At 38.9% G+C, this 20,649-nt stretch overlaps 3 protein-coding genes across 3 annotated transcripts in view; 2 read left to right on the forward strand and 1 right to left on the reverse strand.

Annotated features, from left to right (window-relative positions):
* LOC111340843 (protein sidekick-1) overlaps positions 1 to 20,649 on the reverse strand; it is a 51,543-nt gene that overhangs the window by 27,341 nt on the left and 3,553 nt on the right. The window contains exons 7-14 of the mRNA XM_022947755.2: positions 19,877 to 20,182; positions 19,157 to 19,462; positions 18,650 to 18,958; positions 17,866 to 18,168; positions 15,960 to 16,259; positions 14,591 to 14,890; positions 13,944 to 14,252; positions 13,442 to 13,744 (exon numbers count right to left, since the gene is read on the reverse strand). Coding sequence (XP_022803490.2) covers positions 13,442 to 13,744; positions 13,944 to 14,252; positions 14,591 to 14,890; positions 15,960 to 16,259; positions 17,866 to 18,168; positions 18,650 to 18,958; positions 19,157 to 19,462; positions 19,877 to 20,182 — 2,436 coding nt within the window. The remainder of the gene's footprint in view (positions 1 to 13,441; positions 13,745 to 13,943; positions 14,253 to 14,590; positions 14,891 to 15,959; positions 16,260 to 17,865; positions 18,169 to 18,649; positions 18,959 to 19,156; positions 19,463 to 19,876; positions 20,183 to 20,649) is intronic.
* Positions 492 to 1,802, forward strand: LOC111340845 (adenosine receptor A3). Its single transcript, XM_088725652.1, has one exon. It carries the CDS (start codon positions 664 to 666, stop codon positions 1,594 to 1,596), a length of 933 nt encoding a protein of 310 aa, XP_088581778.1. The 5' UTR covers positions 492 to 663; the 3' UTR covers positions 1,597 to 1,802.
* Positions 2,937 to 8,224, forward strand: LOC148729304 (melanocortin receptor 4-like). Its single transcript, XM_088725650.1, has one exon. It carries the CDS (start codon positions 6,131 to 6,133, stop codon positions 7,103 to 7,105), a length of 975 nt encoding a protein of 324 aa, XP_088581776.1. The 5' UTR covers positions 2,937 to 6,130; the 3' UTR covers positions 7,106 to 8,224.

Consider the following 20,649-nt stretch of genomic DNA (forward strand, 5'->3'; position numbering starts at 1 on the left):
GAACTTTCGTGTCATTGGCGTAATAAATGAGGATTCACAACCAGCTCGTGTATTATTCGCGTAGGTTTTATGATGTTATTTGATTCGCTCCTATGGTTGAAGGGGCTACTCATTCTGAAGATTAGCCCACCAGGGATCAACGTTGTCAGGTTTTATTTGTACTAGAGTGAGACACGGCTTGTTACATCCGTGGTTACGTCGTAGTCAACTGAAAATTAAATAATTTCGGGATACATTATTATCTAAAATATTCTTAGTCGAAGCAATAAACGAATTCGTAACTTTCAATTTGTTTCTGAGTAGTTGGATCCCTTTATTCGCTATCTCGACGCTTTATCTTGATGCTTGCGTTTACGACTGTTGATGACCAGGTTCGAATGTTGTTACAGCATAAATTGTTCTTTTTAAATTATAAGTCACATGACCTAATTTTCCCGCCGCGCGTAGTCGAGGCGAATTCGCAATTTCGATAATTAATTCTAGTTCTTTACTACACGCTCCACTGAACATGCAAATCATTATTCGTGGCCATTGATTTAACGCAGTCGTCGTTAAGAAGCCGATTGAATGTCAATACACTTTTTACTCTCGACAAGTCAAACAACTCGCGTCCTTATCTAGTTACAATAATTCTACAAATCGAGTCACCAGCCTAAGGATAAGATGGCGAATGAAACTATCTATGGTGGACAAAACACTGTCGAAAATATTTACTGTTCATTTCCAAACACTCTCGTCGAAGACATAGAGCTCCGAATAACATTTTTGTTAGTTTTAAACATTTTCATTTCCTTAGCTGCAGTTTTGGGTAATGCTGTGATCCTCGATGCTCTTTCCAACGATCCCTTTTGTCGTTCATCCTCCAGGTTCTTCCTTCGCTGTCTGGCAACAAAAGATATTTGTGTTGGACTTATTTCAGAGCCTCTCACTGTCTGTTACTGGTTGTCCACGGTGAAAGAACGATGGAATAATTGTCATTCCTTGGTAACCGCTGTTTTCGTAATCGCCAATATCTTAACGCTAATCTCTTTGATGACAGTGACTACAACTATTATCGACAGATTTCTCGCCTTGAAGTTGGGACTCAGATACAAACATGTGGTAACGCTAAGACGTCTTCGTATAACTTTAGCTGCCTTTTGGATCGTTTCGTTCGCCATTGCAGTAATTTCCTTGTTGAATTTCCGCGCATACCTATGGCATGTTTATGTTGTTACATCATTATGCTTGGTAACTGCATCATTCGCCTTCACCAAGATATTCTGCACTCTTAGTGCACATCAGAATCAAGTACTTGGCTCTGAGCAACAGAAAACTTCGTTCAACTTAATGCGAATTAAGAAGGAAGTGTCCGGCGCTTTTTGGGTGAAGTTGAATATGATTGTTTGTTATCTCCCGCATATTATAGTTGGTGTGGTAGCGCAAGTTTTGCAGGATCCAAGTGATCCTATATCAACAACTTTTTTTATTACAAAGGCGTCTGCACTGACTTTAGTTTATTTGAACTCGTCATTAAACCCTATTCTTTACTGTTGGAAGATCAAATCCATCAGACATGCTGTGAAAATCAGATTAAAAAAACTACTTTCTCTTTAGCTCTTGACGAAATATCGATCTCGATCAATATATCGACACCAGCGACACATAGTTTTAAATAACGTCTGAGCCATCGAATTTGAATATTAAAGCACGCATTGCCAGTCAATATAACAACATGACGTATTTCATTCGTTGTCGTAAAGGCATATACCAAAATGATGTACGCGATTAATTCATCAAATAAAGATACAAAATCAACATCATTCGTTTCATGTCCTCTCCAACATTCTGCTCTTCTTCATTAACAGTCCGTACTGATCAGTAAATAAAGTAAAGGCTTCAGCTTTTCGCGATATGGACTCAACGGAACTGAGCGATGCCAGATGCGTCATGTTACCCCTACGGCGAAACGTTTCTTTCTATTCAGCGGGATTTGACTTGAAAAGAGGAGGAAAACGGGTGACCTTGTTTAAATTATATGAAGATATCAACAAAGTTGAAATGGTAAATTGGCCACCGTTACGATTATAAAAGCTGACGTTGCTTCTCATTGTCAAAAAGATATTTTCAAATATTTTCGAAAATTGAGAACAACGAGATTCGCGGCCTGAGAAAAATTTAGTGGATGAATAGTTTGGTCAGGTCAGACTGTTTTATAAATATAGTTTACGTCATAGAAAATGCTTTCTACGGGGTTTTATTCACGAGTTGTTTGTGTCAAAAACCAGAACGAGCGAGGCACGAGCGAGTGAGGGCTTTTGACACAAACAACGAGTGAATAAAACTCCATACAAAGCACTTTCTATGTCGTGAGCTGTTTTTTGCACATAACACGAGAATTTTCATCGAAATAATTTTCTGAACGCAAATTGGAAACAAACTCACTAACAATGCAAATTTAATGGCAATGGAAAGTATCGCAGAACATGTATATCATGGGAATAAAGTGCTGTACAGAAAACTGCACTTACAAAAGTTTTTTTTTTTAATCTAAGTACGATATCAATAAAGCAATTCTAGCAAAGGCCAAATTTTGCGAGCAATTTTAAGTTGAGAATACGAGCATGCGAGCAGTTGCAAAAGTTTTGCGAGCACGAGCAAGCGTGCGCCCGTGTAATTATTTCGAGCAATTCGATTGATTGTACTTCGACACGTGAAAGAGCTGTACGCCATTCTGATTGGCTGTATAGGCTTTTTTCACATGTGAAAATAAAGCTATAGATTTCTACAAATGAGCTTTATGGAATAAAATTCTCGTTTTATGTGTAATAAATATATCTTACTAGACGTTTTGTTGTGTAGTATCGCTGAGTATTTTTACGAGTTGTGTCGTACTTTGACGAGCCCGTAGGGCGAGTCAAAATACAAATAACGAGTAAAAATACTCAGCGATACTACACAACAAAACGTCTAATAACTTATTTATTATCCAACACGCCAAACTGTTGTTTCTGTGGGCGAATTTCGTGGATAGTTATTTACGTCGAGTGCTTGACAGAAGTATGTGAAGCGGAACGGAATTGGCGCGTTGTTGTGTTGCTGTTTCTATTTTCTTCACTAAATGAAGAAATTTTCTGGTCGTCAAGCTGTTTTTCTTCGTTCGATTCAACAAATGAACGTGGATCTATATTTGCCAGCCATTCTGACTCTTCGCCGTCGGAAATAGGATTGAAATTGTCCGCCACTTTTTTTTTTTCCGTAACTACAATCCAATTCTTCGCTTGCGCGATGCGAGAAAACTAGTTTAACCGGTACTACAATAGACGAGTACAAATACCGCGTGATATTTGTACTCGTCTATGGCGTTATTCGTACTCGTCTAGGTGTAGTTGGATAATAAAACACTGAATCAAACAATTTCAAATTTAGCGAGTCGGCTTACTCTTAAGATGAAATACAATCGAAATAACCTAAAATGTAATTAATACCTCGACTCTTGATATATTTGTTCACTCTCACAAATTCACTTTTAATCTGCAATAACTTGCTCTCTGATGTTTTGGTTCTTCTCTTTGGAAGCCCTTTATTGACTACAGTTGTTTACTTACGATCTAAGCGTGTCCCATAGTAGATAACAACGGCTGCGTTAGTCTTTTAACTGCGACAATCTTTCCAGACATGCTGAAGCTATTTTTGAATTATTTCTGTAACTCATCATGAGAGGGTTTCTTTTCCTCTTTTTTTTTTTTTTTTCGCGCAATTTTTGTTCTTTCACGGTTCAGTTCCTTGTGAAAGATTGACAGTTCCCCAACGAAGGCGTCAAAAACGACAAAATTGAATATGGTTTTGAAACACAGGAGCCCCATATTAAATTTCTGCCCCTTACAAAGAGCAGATGGTTTTTCGCGCATCTTATTTGCAGCATTTTTAAACAGATAATGTTGGAATAATAAATATGCAAGTGGCTTCGGCTCAGTTTAATGAAAACTCGTGGAGTTTGTGTGGTTAAAGAAGTCAACAAGGACGAGAAAAATGCATCTTCGTTTCAAAATGTTGGAAGCTTTAGTTTATTAATGGCACAGGATATAAATTAGGTATAATCAAACCAGTTAGTTTAGAGTGGAACCACATGCGTTCCCGTTGTTTCTTTTCTTCCCTTCAATTGCTTTCAACCAAGAGAAATCTTTTACTTTAAAAGGAACCACTTTGAAGTACTTTTCGCATAACAAAGCCATTTCTTTATAGTTTTATTTCCATGGTAGTTTCAATTTATTTTCAGCCCTCAAAGCGCCTCTTAAATGGCCTCTTCTATGATAAAACGATTCAGATCTGGATCCAAGACCATACAATACGCTTGAATAAATTAACATTCTTTTTTTTTTAAGGAACAAGATTGCTTTGTTTTCTTACCAGTCGCTGTTTATCTTTTAAAAGCGTCCAGAGTGGCTGCAAATTTCGATCGAGAAAAACGTTTAGCAAAACTTGCCGCTCAATTATTCTTCACTTTATTGTTCTCAGCTCTATATTTTAGTTGTCATTGTTGTTTTTTGTTTTTTTCGTTTTTTGATTTTTCTGCGCTTCAAACATAATGGACCTTTAATTCCGGCATATTTTTTTGGTTTTTTTCATAAGCATGAAGGGTCATAAAGAATGTATCGGATACAAGTCCCCCGTAGGATTTCAAAGAAATTCACCAAGACGGTATGCTTGACAGTTTGATGATACATGTACCAATTTGCACCTCGGAGGATAGAAAGCTATTATGAGAGTAAAAAGCCAACACGATGCAATAACTCCAGCAGAACTCAAATTCGAGCCATCCAACCCCAGTAGAGCTGAATGCGCTAGCCACCATGCAGACACGTTTCACGCATTATCTCAATAACAAGGGCGTTCAGAAAAAGGAAGGGAAAAGTTAGTCCAAAACACATCGTCTAAGTAAAAGTTTGTTTCCAAAGGCATAGACTAGCAGCTTAGTCGGTAGAGCAACGGTAGATCCAATCCGGAGATCGTGGGTTCGATTCCCGCCCCCTAGGTCATAAGATTTTTTCCTTTACCCAGTGTGGTTCCCTGATACCCTATAGTAGGGCTAACACCCAGTGGGTTTTTCATGGGTTTCACTTAGCACTTAAATTTACACTTCACAGTTAATTCTCTGTTCCACCTATTAGGTAAAATAGCCTGCTTAGATGATTTTACAAGGAAGACCGGCAAAAGTTGACATCCAACAAACAAACTTTCTCTCTGTTCTTTGGTCGCCATTACTCCACGGATTTTGTAAAGTATGACATTTAAAGAAACTATGTAAGATGACGTATGACTTTGAATAATGGTACGTTTAAGGGGGCTCTGAGCTTATAAACATTCGTACGACAACTGCAATTTCTTGTTCCAAACAAAGCGATACCCAAGTGCTCTTTTTTAAGTTATGAACATGAAAGAATTCATATTTCTAAGAAGTTTTGATTCTGTAATCCGGAGGCAGAAACAAGAAACGAGAACTGAGAATCTGAATTAGCCCCGTTAATTGAAGCAAGAAAGACAATCAGTTTAAAAAAGAAAAACATCCGTGAGTCAAATTAAGAGCGGAATTTTTATCTGTTGACTTTTGATTTGCGGCGCTGTCAAGAAATTTATTACATACGGGAAGTATTTGAAGTACTACAGAGGTCCACCTCAGGATATGTCACAGTTTATCAACAATTTAACTGCGATCTACACCGTTACTTTTTCTTTACCTGTACAATTTTTTCCGAAGTCAGCTAAAGATTGTAAATGTTTGGTGCCGGGTACCGTCCTTTATCCGAACACTTTCTCTAATAGTCGGTACATATTTCCCAGAGGAACGCAGAGGGACGAATTTGTCACAGATAACAATGAGCTGCCGAAAGGCTATTGATATTAGCTGAAATGAAAATTATACATAAAGCAAATAGTTCTGCAATTACTTGTCATCTATACACTTGAGTTTCACTCTAACTGCTTTCAGGCGGCTTCCTTTGAAAGAAAAAACAAAGCATAGAGGAAGCCGAGGTATATGATCTCTCGTTATAACGAAGCCGTTATGGAGCATCTGTCAATAATTTTCACTAATGGAGACTGCAGTGGCTGAGGATGGAACGTTTCATCCATTTTAACCCTGCTAACAGAAATGGTAAACATTACAGTAAGTAGTGGAAAGCACGGAGCATTCGGAGGATTTTGCTCAGCGGAACGTCTACCTAAAGGGATACAAAACCAGCTGAAATCCCTGACAACGTTCACTTTATCTTTATCCCTGACTGCAATTTTAGGTAATGCGCTGATCTTGGCTGCCTTACGCAAGCAATCGTCCATTCATCCGCCATCAAAGCTATTGCTCGGCACCCTGGCTGTAACTGATCTCTTTGTTGGGCTTATATCAGAACCTCTCTTCGCTGTGCATTTGCTATCTGTGGTTAACGAACGATGGAATACCTGCGAATTGACGTACTCCATGGCCTTTATTGCAGGTTACATTCTGGGCTCTGTGTCTTTGTTAACACTGACTGCAATAAGTGTGGACAGGCTTCTCGCCCTGTTGTTAGGGCTGAGATACAGACAAGTTGTAACGCTTAAGCGAACATCTTTGATGATAGCTACCTTTTGGATCGTTTCAACCGTGGCAGCAACAATGTCCCTTCAAAACTACTTCATAACCCTATGGTATAGCTACATTGGTGCTTTTCTATGTTTATTGACCTCACTCTTCTCCTATGCAAAGATTTTCAACGCGCTCCGTCAACATCAGGCCCGAGTAGAGGCCCTTACTAATCAGGTCCGAGTAGAGGAATCCCTTGCTCAGCAGCCAGGGGGGGTGACTCCGCGGCACATGTACCATATAGGGCGACAGCGGGAGGCTATTTCTAGTGCACTCTGGGTGCAGCTGACTCTGGTAGCATGTTATTTGCCATTTATTATCGATGGCATAGTGAGTAGAGCCATGCCGCGTCAAGATGCACTCTCCAAGTCTTATTATTTTGCCAAAATGAGCACTGTTGCCGTGGTTTATTCGAACTCGTCATTTAACCCTATTCTTTACTGCTGGAAGATCAGGGATGTGAGACGAGCAGTCAAAGATATAATCAAGAATGTTGTTCGCTGTTGACAGAACTAACTCCGACCGAATTAGTGTCATTTCAAAAGCGTATGATGTGTCTCCGCTGCATCATATTACCCTATATTCTTTCTCGGCTCTATTAATTAAATCATTTTATTACCGTCATTTTTCAAGCAATGTCTAACATTTTAAGTAACTGTTTTCACTACTTTCCATAATTCCTTCAGTTTAATTTAGCACATGTACTGAAAAATTAGGTTTGACTAACTAAGTAATATTGAAAGCAGCCTAGTTTGGAGTTCTCATGTCTCAGGAAAAAATAATAAAAAAAAAATTAGCCATCTTGGTTGCGGTATACTTTCATGTTTTTACAAGCATATGCAATGATATCATGCATTTTAAGCACAATTTTTAAGATTAGTAATGATTTCAACTTGACCTGAATTTCTCTCCTTGTAATATGACTTGTAACTCAGACCATAAATTGCCTTTTGTGTATAAACTCTTGCCTCCTCATAACAACTGTGAACTCAGCTGGAGACGAAAGAGGAAATTTAATGTCCCTCTCGGCAAGACGAAGAGACTCATGAACACATTTAGTAATTGTAGTTAATTTGTGTACATTTTTCTTATATTTTTCTCATACTTTTATTAGAATTTACTATTGTAACGATTAATCTAATTCAGCTTTTGGCTGCGATTTTAATCAGAATAAACTATCTATTCTATTTTATTCTCTCCTTATTGCACGGAATAATCAGAAATTATAATTTTTTTCCATTTTGTCATAAACATTACGTCTTATGCATGTTTATGTCGGAGTAGTAAATTTCGCCCCTCGTATCCCCTCTGTTGAGTTGTAGTGCGATAAATTATGATAAGGAAATAATTACAAATCATATCAACCAAAAGAATAATCATGAGAAAAAAAGTCAAGGAGGAGGCAGACTCGAAGAAAAATTGACAAACCGCGAGGCCTGGGAATGAATTTGCATTCAAATGACGAAATTACGCTCGTCAGCCCTGTAATTTCCTATGCTTTCCACCGCTTGATTTGCTTATGGCTTGATTAAATCCTTAATTGAAAACCTTCAAAATTCAGAAAAATGAAAAAGAATCAAAGTGAATTAACAATCGAAAGGCGTAAAACAACATTGGTTGTCTTAAGGTGGCTCGTAGCAGTTTCCGCGCGCGGGGAACAGGTCACTCTTGCGTGACGCGCGCGAGAGAAACGTGCGAAAGAAGCGCGAGATCAAAAGATGAAAATTCAAAACAAAGATGGCGGCACGTGGAATTTTTCTACTTTTGTGAAAAGTTTACCTAAGAGCTTGTATTTGATGTGTTGAGCGGCTACTGTGAATGCAGGAGATAGAAACTAAGATAAAGAAGACGATTTTCGGAGAAGTAAAGGTTGCTTCACTTCACATTTAAAAGAAACATTCAACCGATATGAAATCTTGCGACGGCGAAAAAAGAAAAACTCAAGTGAAGGATAATCTACCTGTAGTGGAAGAAGACTTTGAAACTTAAAGGAAAATAATATGATACAGACAGAAGTCGTGTGTAAGATTTTTAAGATGAGCCCGGGAGGCTGTCTTTGACAGCTGTTTAATGATTTTCTTAATTAGCAGTAAACGTCTGTAAACATCAGATCGTAGGCGCGCGCGCGAGCACACGCAATTGTCAGCGGTAGCTATAACAGATCATGAGCAAGTGTCCATCTTATAGAATCCAGATTTTTAAATGCGCGAGAACGCGTGTGGGAATTGCTAAACTCACGAAAGCTATTGCATGAAAACAAGTCCGGTGACCCCTTCTTTTTATTGTTCCAATATGATAATAACGTCGAAAGGAATCATCAGAAAAAGAAACTAGAAAATTCTACGGAAGGAAATTTGTGATGTCTGAAAATTGCCTTTTTTCTAGATTTTCTGAAACTCCGCTCCGTAGAATTTTTTAAAAATCTTTGTGCATTTTCCTTTTCAAGTGCCAAAAGCAATCACTGAAAAAAATCATGGGGTCACGGGGTTAGTTTTCGAATTATTTAAGCCACAAGCTAAAAAATGCGTCTGAATAAACCTATAAAAGCGTTGCCATGGAAACTGCTAATGACGAAATGACACCTATTTCTGGATAACCAATGATTATATAATTCAACCCCGTAAAAGTGTTCAACTGGCCTTGGTCAGTCTTTCTGTTGTATTCTTTCAAAGTTACAAACCATCAAAAAGACGAAAACCGGTACGAGCCACCTTAAGTGCAAGATGCTATAAAATAAAGAACCTTTAACAGTATTAAAATAAGTTTTCCGTTATTGAGAAAAATACAGCACCAACCATGATACCTTGTTCACAATGAAAACTTAATTACTGTGCACAACTAGAAATGTTCCAATTTCTCCCTATGCGTTTTCCAACAGAATAATGCAGTTTATTTTGGCTAATCTTTATCGGAAATGTTTAGTTGTGAGCACCTGTCTCCTTTAAAGATCACGTCTGAGACCGACATTCAAATTAAGCGGATGAATTCAGCGGATGATGGTCAGCAGATGTTCGCAACATTCATGGAATAAACAGGTTTTCAATAGGTAGTTAATAGTTTCATTTCACATTTTTGGGACATATCGACATGAATACTAAGCAATCTTATAATTAGATATTATTGTTAGATCATGTTTAGTTTCATCACCGAAAAACATCTGCTCGTCTGGTGTTTTGCTTTTTTCAGTGTTCGTGATCCGGAGAATCTTTTTTCAAAGGTTGAGGCAAGAAGCAGGATGTCACCATCTTGTGCTTTTTGTCGCACTCAGTGATGCCATGTTTTTTTTTTGGCCTCTAGGCTCCTACGTGATCGTTGTTCTTCCGGTCCCTAACCAATCAAATTTTACCATCTAAAATACTCAATCCTGATTGAGTATTTGACGATGTCTGTATCACGTATCTATTGAATGAAATACATGTGGGAGTATGCTTGTATAAAGGCACGACTACAGCTGAAGCCGTTATTATTAAGAAATTTACTCTCAAAAGAATAAATTTCGCAGAGCAATGGATAATGGAGATGGGCTTAGGTCAACTAAACAACTGCTGTGCTCAGCAGAATTGCCTGTTCAGTTGCACCATTACTTTACTTGCCTCTCAGTGTTCAGCATCGTTTTATCCATAACTGCATTTACTGGAAATACTTTAATATTAGTGGCCCTTCACAAGGAATCCTGTCTTTACGCGCCATCTAAAATTTTGCTAGGTTGTTTGGCTGTAAGCGATCTTGGTGTTGGCCTTATTACGGGACCTCTCTATGCGGCATATTTTAATTCTACCCTGACCAAACGCTGGAATATGTGTCGCTTTGCATTTGCTTCAGGTACTCTATCAGGTTTCCTCTTTTCTTCAGTGTCTTTCATGACACTTACAGCAATTAGTATAGAAAGACTACTCGCCTTAAAACTAGGCCTTCCATACAAACAAGTTGTGACTTTGAAGCGTGCTTATATCGCTGTTGGTGTTATTTGGGTCACGTCAATCTCCCTCACAGCTGTCTCCTGGGAATACTTAATAAGCCTAAGGATTGCATGTACAGTCATATCTTTCTGCCTGATGATCTCTACGTATTGCTACATAAACATTTATCTGACTCTACGTAAGTATTGGTCTAAAGCGCACTGTTACCGCTTTCTGCAACAAAGCCGAGTTGTTCCATTGAACATAGCCACATATAGAAAGAGCTTGTCGGGTTGTTTATGGCTACAGCTGGCAGTTTTCATTTGCTATCTTCCGTTCACCGCAGCAGCATTTCTTGTCATTAGTCATGGACACTTTTCCACAATTAATCTCGCTAAGATGTTTACAATCACAGTGGTGTACCTTAACTCATCCCTGAATCCGATTCTTTGCTGCTGGAAGATCAGACGAGTGAGAATAGCAGTGACGAAAACAATAAAAAAAAAATTATGCCTTTCTTCCTCAAGCTAGTTCTTTTTGCAAGCCATTGGTGTTAGGAATTACGAACACAAATAAACTACGACTCGTGAAGGGTCTATCCAAGGGGTCTTGCAGAAGTGCTGCAGCTTTCCTGATACAATACAATACAATAATTTATTAAACTCTCCTCGGAAGGGCCTTTCAGAGCTTAAAAACTATCTTAATAATTACAATTCTTACAATAATTACAATAATTATAATTAAAATAACTACAATAGAGGAGATTAAAAATATACAGATGTATTTATATATATAAAATGTTAAAAATCAAAATCGACTGATCAGAAGATGATTTATAACATAACCAAAGTAAAGCGCGCGCTCTGATTGGTCAATTTAGCGTCCCCCATTTGCCCATGGGTGTACGCTGCTGACGTGAGCAAATGCAAAGACTATTTTCCCGCGCGCGCTTGTTTTTTCTGGTCGCGTAAGATTTGTTAAATAAAAGGGAACTCTTTAGCTACAATGTATCAATGTTATGTTATAAAACAAATGGTAAACACCACACCGTACACTATTGAGTTATGGATGCACTTGGGAGGTTTGCTAAGCACTCAAGAAGCTAGAGTCGCTCTCGGCTATCGCCTCGAGCGACTCTTACGCTTCTTTCGTGCTTAGCAACCTCCCGCGTGCATTCATAACTCAATAGTGTACGCTGTGGTGTTTACCATTTGTTAATTATCAGCTTACGTTTAAAAATGTTCGTCGAGGAGCTCAATTTTAAGTCACTGGGTAAAGTTGATCAAGTGATCAAGTTTGTTTCAGAACTGAAACTCTTCCACAATTAAAACCTGTAAAGATGTCAGTCTAATTTGAAGATGTGGTTGTTCTTGGAATAAACTCATGAAATGGAGTCAGTGTCAATTTTAAATCTTTCCTAATTTGCTATGAGTATATCATCAGTTCCAAAAAGTATTTCAGTGTTCACAGTGAGATGCTAAAGAGAGGATATTGGATTAACACAAGCGTTTTCCGGCTTTGTTTAAAATTGTGGATAGGGGTAAAAATAATAAAGGGCAATAATTCGAAGTAAGGAGGTAGAAATTCGCTCAAGAAAATCAAAATTGAATTTTGTGAAGGTGTTGTCACGCGGGAGAATGATAATGCTAAAGAAATGAGGGAGTGGGATAAAAACTGGGCTCCCTCTAATTTGAAAAAAAATTATGCATGAAGACAGTTTTCTCTGAAAAACACTAAGAGAAAATAAAACTTCATAGAAAGAGTAGATACTTGATGATTTCAAATGCTAGCACATCTGTTGTAAGTGACTGGCAGAAAGCAAAGACGAGGCATGGTGAATTAACCAGCGGTAGTCCTGGATTCGGGATCATCTTTATCTTTGTTGTGTAAGCTATGCTTAAATTGACAACAGCGTTCGTGGCTGAGCGCAACTTTAGATTTAAAGAAAGATTCGCTACTAAGCGTAATCTTCCTTTTTACAAGTCTGATTGACGAAATGACCAATTAATTTATTCAAAACTAGCAACCTTGTTTTATTCTGTGCTGTTTTGTAGTGAAAGCTCATTTGAAGTTTATTATTTCATCTTGGTTTTATAAAGCGGAAAAATAAGGACGGACACCCGTATGACAACGATATCCTTAAGACACTGTCAGACTTGTCATATATCTTTAGACATTACGAAAGTACACCTACGTGGTAAAACATAAGATCTCTCTTTCATAACAATTATAAAAAATACTAATACCCCTGTTTTTTTTTAACGTTTTAACATTTATCAATTTTTTTAATAGATATTCCGACAGAAATGTTTCGTTTATTCGATATCGTCGCCGCTCATCCCTGCGATACACAGGACAATTGTTATGCGCAGATCGCTTGTTTCCTCACTTATCACGGAAGAAACGCGAATCGGAGCAAAATTTAATGCGAATTTTCTTGATTCCACGGAAACTGTCCCCGGTAAAGCCAAAGTGGCATTATACAAATTAATCTGCTGAATGCGACGAATTTGATGTTTTGAATTTTTTGCCTGAAGAACTAGCCAGGTTATTTTTTCCTTGCCAAAGCGATCACATCAAGCAATAACTACGCCTTTCGAGGTGTTTTTTTTCCTCTACGCAGTCATTTCATGACTTCGCTTGTTATATGATGATATCGAGGCAAGTAACCTTTAATAGGATACCAGGTGCAAATCCTTCTTTGAGAAAATGAGTTTTACTTTCATGGGAAACAAATTTAAACAGACTCGTATTTGTTTCAATACTAAAGAGTCTGTGCATCTCGGGAATGCCCTATTAATCGTTTTAATTTCTTTAAACAAAATAAGTGAATGCTATCGACAATATGTGACAGCTACGAGGCAGAATCGTTATTTGCATACGAAATCAACCGGCTGGGTTTTTGTTACCATTTTAAGCTCTGACATAATCCATCTAAACTTACCATCCTCGTCAGTGATAACAACTGTCGGCTCGCTCTTAGTTCCTTCTCCTTTGGTTGTGAACGCCGACACCTGGATTGTGTAGTTTGTATACTTCTCTAATCCTGAGAGGCTGAACGTTCGCGTTGGAGCCAATATTGTTATGTTCCTTAAAATAACTTCACTGTGATTGGTTCTCCACATAATGAGCCTGTATCCTCGGATAATACCCAAGTGATCAGGGAAGGGGACCTCGCCCCAGTCCACGCGAAGACTTGTTGAGCTTGTGTTTATAGCAATGACGTTATTTGGAGGAGCCCTGGGGACTGACAAAAATATGAGGCCAATCAGTTGGAAAGATGAGAAATATATCCCTGGCCGATGGTAGTTCAATCTATTTTCTTTTCAAACTAACTGCGAATTTTTATTCATTTGAACCCTGAAGCTTCTCGGAGGGCTGCGCTTCAAAAGAAGTTCAGGTGCTTATTTTGGAGCAGATGTAAACCTTCAAATCAATTAACTCACCGTGCTCGTCTGTTCTGCTGACTATAAAAGGGCTCTTGGCACCGTCGCCAATCTTGGTGAACGCGGTAACAGTAATGTTATAATCTCTGTACTCCTCAAGGCCTGTTAGTATCGTTTGGCGGGCCAGGGGATCATGAACTGTTTTAACCTTCCAAAGTGCACTGCTGTCGTTTACATTTAAATAATGCACGTTAAATCCGAGGAGTACACCAAGCACTAGCCGTACATTCGGGTCAAATTCCCATTCGATCAGAAGACTCCAAGCGCTCGTGTTCCTTCCATGTACTTCGAAAGGAGCCCCAATAGGAACTGGAGATAAGATGGTTCAAAGGTAGCTATTTACACAACCCCAAACTATAAATGATGAATAAGCCTTTACAATTACTGACAACAGGCGTGGAGGTATCTAAAAAAAAAAATTATGGTCGCAGCAAGACGACGCTATTGTAAACTAATTTGGGCTGCTGTGGAAACCCAAACTGATATAAAGTACTTTGTGCCGGACTTAAATACGTTCAGGTTGAATTAATTTATGTCTCAGTACTTGTGCACTGACCGGCTAGAAAAACTAGCATTTTCTTATCCAAAGGTTAAAGGATGTTGAACACAACATGAACTTTTTTTTTTACAATGACATTCATACTTACCGTCCTCTTCAGTCATGGCGGATACATCTGCGCTTAGTGGTCCATCTCCTTTTATGGTGAAAGCCAAAATCGAAACACTGTAGCCGTTAAACTTTATCAGAGAGGAAAAGTCAAACTGGTATGAAACGGAAGCCTTAGTTTCATTCCGTACAAACTCTCCAGTGTAGTTGTCCTTTAAGAACAGCCGATAGCCTCGAATGATGCCGTGACGACAACATCCAGGAACTTGGTTCCAGACTGCCCTTAAACTGGTCGAGCTTGTGTTGAACAGTTGAAGTTCTGTTGGGGCTTCAGTTGGGACTGGGAACGAATAAGTTCAGAGCCTTAAGTTCATACCATGATGAGATCAGTCTTATTAAGGTATAATTATTAAGGTTTCTCCCAGTCACGTGTTGCCCAGACTGGGCAACACGTGATTGAGAGAAGCTTCGATTCAGGAGTATTGAGAAAGCTTAAAGCAGAACGTTGGTTGATGAAGCGAATAAAAATATCACGTTTTACATTCTTGAGCTTCAAAATTATAAAGTGAAAGCGCCAACTTATGCGACGTTGAGAATATGAGCAACCACTAGAAATATGTCTTTATCTCTCGTGGTCAGAAAATTAGCACTGTCTTTTGATACTTTCCAATATGGTTGACAGACAAACCAATATTCAGAGATCTGGATAACAGTGAAATGGATGTATTTGATATCATTTACAACTTTTTAAAAAGACATTTGAAAGAATAGCTATTATTAAAATCCCACGGTTTTTTTTTCCTGAAGAAATGGACGTTCAAATCCATAACTGTCTAAATAAACGAGGCTTATTTTGAGACTACATCATGCTAGGAGATGCGGATAAACCTGAGACGTCCCCCTCTGGGGGGGGGGGGCAATCCCGCCATTGCTGCTGTGAGTGTCAAGGCATCTGGTCACTCGCGTAAATGATTTTCTTATGAACTCACTTCTTACTTAGAGTGCTAAGAGAAGAATGAATCTACGTTCCGGGGTTTTAAAGGCAACGAGAATTCATTCAGTTTATAGGGTTGTCTACATCCAGTCTCTTTTCGGGTTTCCTTAGACTAGAAAGGTCATAAGATGGCTTCTTAAATCAGCCTAAGAGGAACAACTTGTGAGGGAGGATGGTGGGGTGGGGGGGGGGGAGAGGCTGGGAATTCAACACCTCATATTAGCTTGATTAGCGGTAATCTACTTCAGTGCATTACACCTGAGCGTAAGTTACAAGAGTACGTCAGCGACACACACGCGGGATATCGAAATAGCCAATGAAGTTTGCATATCAGTTTACATGTAACTATTCAAAATCATTTAAAGATTAAACCTCCCGTCAGTATCTACTTTCATATCAAACAATAAAAACTCACCGTCCTCGTCTGTTGATGCGGTGACATACCCGTCTGGCCCCTCCCCAAAGAGGGAATAAGCGCGAACACGAGCCAAGTAGGTTGTAAACTTTTTCAAACCTATGAATTCTGAGGCGTTAGTGATGAGGGGGACTGTACAATTTCCGACTATTGTACCGGAGTACCCAGTTTCTCTCACGAGAACGCGATATCCCCTAACCTCGCCATGATGAAAGGAGTCTGGGACTTTACCCCACGTGACACGAAGGCTTGTGGAACTTGTATTAAAAATATAGATCGGAACAGGGTGGTGACCAGGTGCTTGAATTAAGAAAAAGAAAAAACACTTTGAGCGTGAAGAAGACCTTAAAGTTCAGGAAATAGAGGAAACGTAATGAAAGTGGACAGTGCAAATATATATTTATCCTGATAGACTTTGTAGACAGTTTTGAGACCTACGTAGCTATAGTCCGTTTCATTGGCACTTATTCATGATGAAATATATGAAATAAAGGGTCAAACAGTTGGACTGAGAAACAGCCTGACAGAAAGAAGGTTATACCAATGGACTTTACAAATTACTCGAAAAGAGCTCTTGCTAATAGACTAAGGTCATTCTATCGATAAACGCAATAATATCTGTTTGTTCAGAAACATCTTTACTCTTTTTACCACCCGGTAATAGGCACTCGAGATCGCTTACGCATTATGATCTCTAACCAATTGATGTTTGATACTTGGACGATTATAAATTTCGTTCGATACAAAGGCAATCAAAGTATGGTTCGAGAATTGACTGATAAATGTTGCTTAAGTTAAATGTAGGAAAAACAAAATGGATGGATGTTCACTGAAGGACAGACAGACGAAAAAATGGATGGATAGATGGATGGGTGGGTGGATGGATGGATGGATGGATGGATGGATGGGTGGATGGATGGGTGGATAGATGGATGGGTGGGTGGGTGGGTATATGGATGGATGGATGGGTGGATGGATGGGTGGATGGATGGATGGATGGATGGATGGGTGGATGGATGGATGGATGAATGGATGGATGGGTGGGTGAGCGGGTGGGGGGATGGATGGATGGATTGAACCCTTTATTTAAATACGGCATTTTATCAAATTAAGACATACAGCGATATTAAAATTTGGTTTACATAAAATCCGTACGCAATACAAGTTATATATTTACTATTAGAAAGCTTAATATTCTAGAACTAGTTTTGCTGGTGCTGATAATAATAGTCCAGCTTACCCATAAACTTTTTTAGCGAAGTTTCTTCCTTTAAACTGTTTGGCAAATCATTCCAGATTCTTGCTCTGGTAAATGCAAAACTGTTTCGGTAAAAATCTGTGCGACTTTTAGGGAGCGCAAGATTCATTCTGGAAGATCGCAGTCCATAATCATGAAAAAAGGCGCTATGGGTAAACATTTCAGACAGGTACGGGGGAGTGAGACCATTCAGTATTTTAAACATCAAAATGGCTTTTTGACCTTTTCTCATTGTTTCTAATGTCATCCAGCCTAATTTACAGAGAACATCACTAGATCTCTGCAAATAGGAAGTATCAGTTATTATTCGCGCTGCACGGTTTTGAAGCTTTTGCAAATTAACAATCTGTGTTTCACTTATACTATCCCAAACAATATGTAAAATAAGGCTCGATTATTGACCTGTAAATGTCAATTAGGTTTTCTGTTTTTAGAAAACGTTTAACCCTTCTTAGAACGCTCAAATTACGGGTAACCTTCTGTCTTATACTTAGCATGTGGCTATCCCAAGTTAAATACTCATCGATGTCTACACCAAGACATTTAACGGATTTTACTTTATCCAATTCGGTGTCTAACAAAGAAAGAGCTGGATGGATGGATGGATGGATGAATGGATGGATGCAGGAAGAGTTGGATGACACTAACCTGTACCCAAGGTACGCATATACACGTGTTCGCTAATCACCCCGTGACCCTTCCTCGTTTTCCCAGCCACTGAAATCTTATAAAGCCTGTAAATCTCTAATCCAGTTATGTCAGCCATTCTAACGTTCTCTACTTCCTGTTGTTGTATCGGTGCAGTGCTGCTGTTAGCAAGTTGGTAAAAGATTCTGAATCCCTTTAAAATGCCAAGAACGTCTCGCACGTTGTTTTCAAAATACCACGACAATTTTATACTTGTTGTTTCTGGTTCAGAAGGGATAACATTGCTTGGAGCCACTATTGGCACTATAAAAACAAACAAGGACTAGTGAGCTTTCATTTATCGTTACTCATAGAACAACATTATACCTCTGGCACTCGTCGAAGGATTTCTCGTCAAATTCTTGATAGCCTATGACCCTAACTTTTATTTTTTTACAAAACTTAATTATTTGTTTTTTTGTTTGTTTGTTTGTTTTTTTTGGGGGGGGGCAATATTTTCGTGGATGTTTCTCTTTCGAAATACGACGGGAGAGACGGGTAAGATAGTCTCTAAAAATCTAACCTTTGCTTAAACGTTCCGCTCATTTAGCCGTGAACAACAATTATTATGAGCTTTATGAGCCATGTATTCTCTGACATCAACTATTACAATCTTGTTCTCTTAGACAATTCGAAAACCAGAAAAATTCAGGTCCGTTCCCTCCAGATGGTCGTCATACCTCAACATTCACTCTCCCTCTGATTATGTAAAAAAAAAAGAGAAGTTGCATGATTTTGCACAAACCCCATTCATCAGTCATCCCAGTGGCTTCACTGCTCAAAGGTCCAACTCCCAAAGTTGTAAAAGCCTTAATGCGAACTCCATATTTCCAGTAGATCTCCAAATTGGTGAAGTCTAGCCTTCGCTCCTGTTCAGCTGGAACAGTTACATTGTGCATTAAATCTGAGCTCCCACCCTGCACATCTCGAAAGTGTACCTCATATGACACGACAGGTCCGTGTACGCGACATATATGCACGTTATCCCACGTGACTTTCACGCTGTGATTACTTGTGTTGGTGATACGAATTTTTTGAGGCCCACGAGAAGGAACTGTGGGAGTTGAAGACAGTAAACATACTCATCATTATAACTAGAATCAGATAGAAATCAATGCAAACCAATACAATCAAAGCAGAAGATAATGTCCGCCAGTATTTTTTGTTTTGTTTTGCTGTTATTCTAGTTTTTATCTACTTTTACCCGTATTTCTTTCTTTTGAACAGCCGAGCTATGTATGGACAATGATACCTGAGTCATTCGTCTTCACTCGAACTTCAGAAGCAGCCCCATGTCCTGGGCTTGTTACTCCACTGATTCTAACTATATACACCACCCAAGCCTGCAAACCAGTGATTATGAATGAAGACACGTTTAACCCCACATCGTGTGAAGGCACATTATATTCCTTGCATGGTTTTCCCCGTCCATGCACGCGGAACCCTCTTGGAATTCCGTTCCAGTCATCTTTTGGGATGCTGCTTTCGTTCCATCTTACAAAGACACTTGTCATGTTGATACTATAAGCTTCCAGGATGACGGGACCTCTAGCGGGCACTATAAGGAACAAAGGTGTGTATGGTTATGGAAAGTATTGAATCCAACGGTAATTTTGTAAGGAAAGACTCTGATTGGTGGGGAAGTCTAGAAGTCATGAAGGAAGTTATCTGTTTTAAACTTAAACATTACTTCCCAAAAAAAAACAATCTGGCTGATTACATCTTTGGTCGTGGAATAAAGAGGATATTCCCTTATCACTGGCATTTGACGATGAAACACATTCATATTAGAGGTAACTTGCAATAGACAAGCACTGGTATTGCACCCTGTATGATCAGCCTTGGCTCGATTTCTTTTATTGTTAAGTCGTTTTAAAAAATCTTGCGTGCACCCTCAACGTTTGAATTCCTCCCTCCCCCCCTCCCCAACTCCAAAATGTTTGAAGAACAAGAATTCAAAATATTCACCCACCATCTTCCGCTGTTTCCAGAACAGTGATTGGTCCTATCAAACCAGCGGCTTTAAAGGAATACGGCGTGACGCGAACAGAATAGTTTGTGTAGGGCTTCAAGCCAGAAATTGTGTGAGAGTGAGGCCAGCCTCCGCGGACATCATGTGGTTTCCATGGGTCGTTGCTGACTGTTTTCTTGTGCAGCACGGTATATCCCATTAGATGCTTATGATGATCCAGTTTTTCCACGGCGTTGAAAGATATTCCCAAATGCCTTCGACCAATGTCACTACCGTCTGCGACGATGTTAAGTTGCTCACAAAAAACTGTTGGATACAAGAAAGCGTCAGTGCTTACAAGTTAACTCTCCATTTTGATATTGAAAGTTTTCCGCACCCCAGAGAAGAAATTGGCAGTAAATGCGTGTCCTTTTGTCGGTCATGAGCTACTTTAACTTCCAGGGAATATTTACGTTGAAATCGGGTATACTATTGTTCAGTGGATGACCCAACCTCAGTAGAAAACTTGCCTGTTAAACAGACAGCAGGTTAATGTAATGGTCAGAAGAAATTTAAAAATAGGTATGATATCATTGTAAAGACGTGGATTTTGAATTGGTCAGAAGTGAAAACCTGATGTAAAAAAAAATATCTTGGCTGATTGCATGTACATCCATAACACACTGAGCATCTTGCAGAGAAAATGAATCATTCATCAAATCTTCTCAAAGCAAAATTAGCTTAAGCAAAGACGGTAACAAGGAAGCTGTAGAAGTAAGACTAAATAGGAAATA

Source organism: Stylophora pistillata, chromosome 6, assembly GCF_964205215.1.
Source record: "Stylophora pistillata chromosome 6, jaStyPist1.2, whole genome shotgun sequence".
In the NCBI taxonomy this organism is placed as follows: Eukaryota; Metazoa; Cnidaria; class Anthozoa; order Scleractinia; family Pocilloporidae; genus Stylophora; species Stylophora pistillata.

Bases quoted from the DNA above. Each gene is read 5' to 3' on its own strand.
- LOC148729304 (XM_088725650.1), top strand. From the start codon at position 6,131: ATGGTAAACATTACAGTAAGTAGTGGAAAGCACGGAGCATTCGGAGGA.
- LOC111340845 (XM_088725652.1), top strand. From the start codon at position 664: ATGGCGAATGAAACTATCTATGGTGGACAAAACACTGTCGAAAATATT.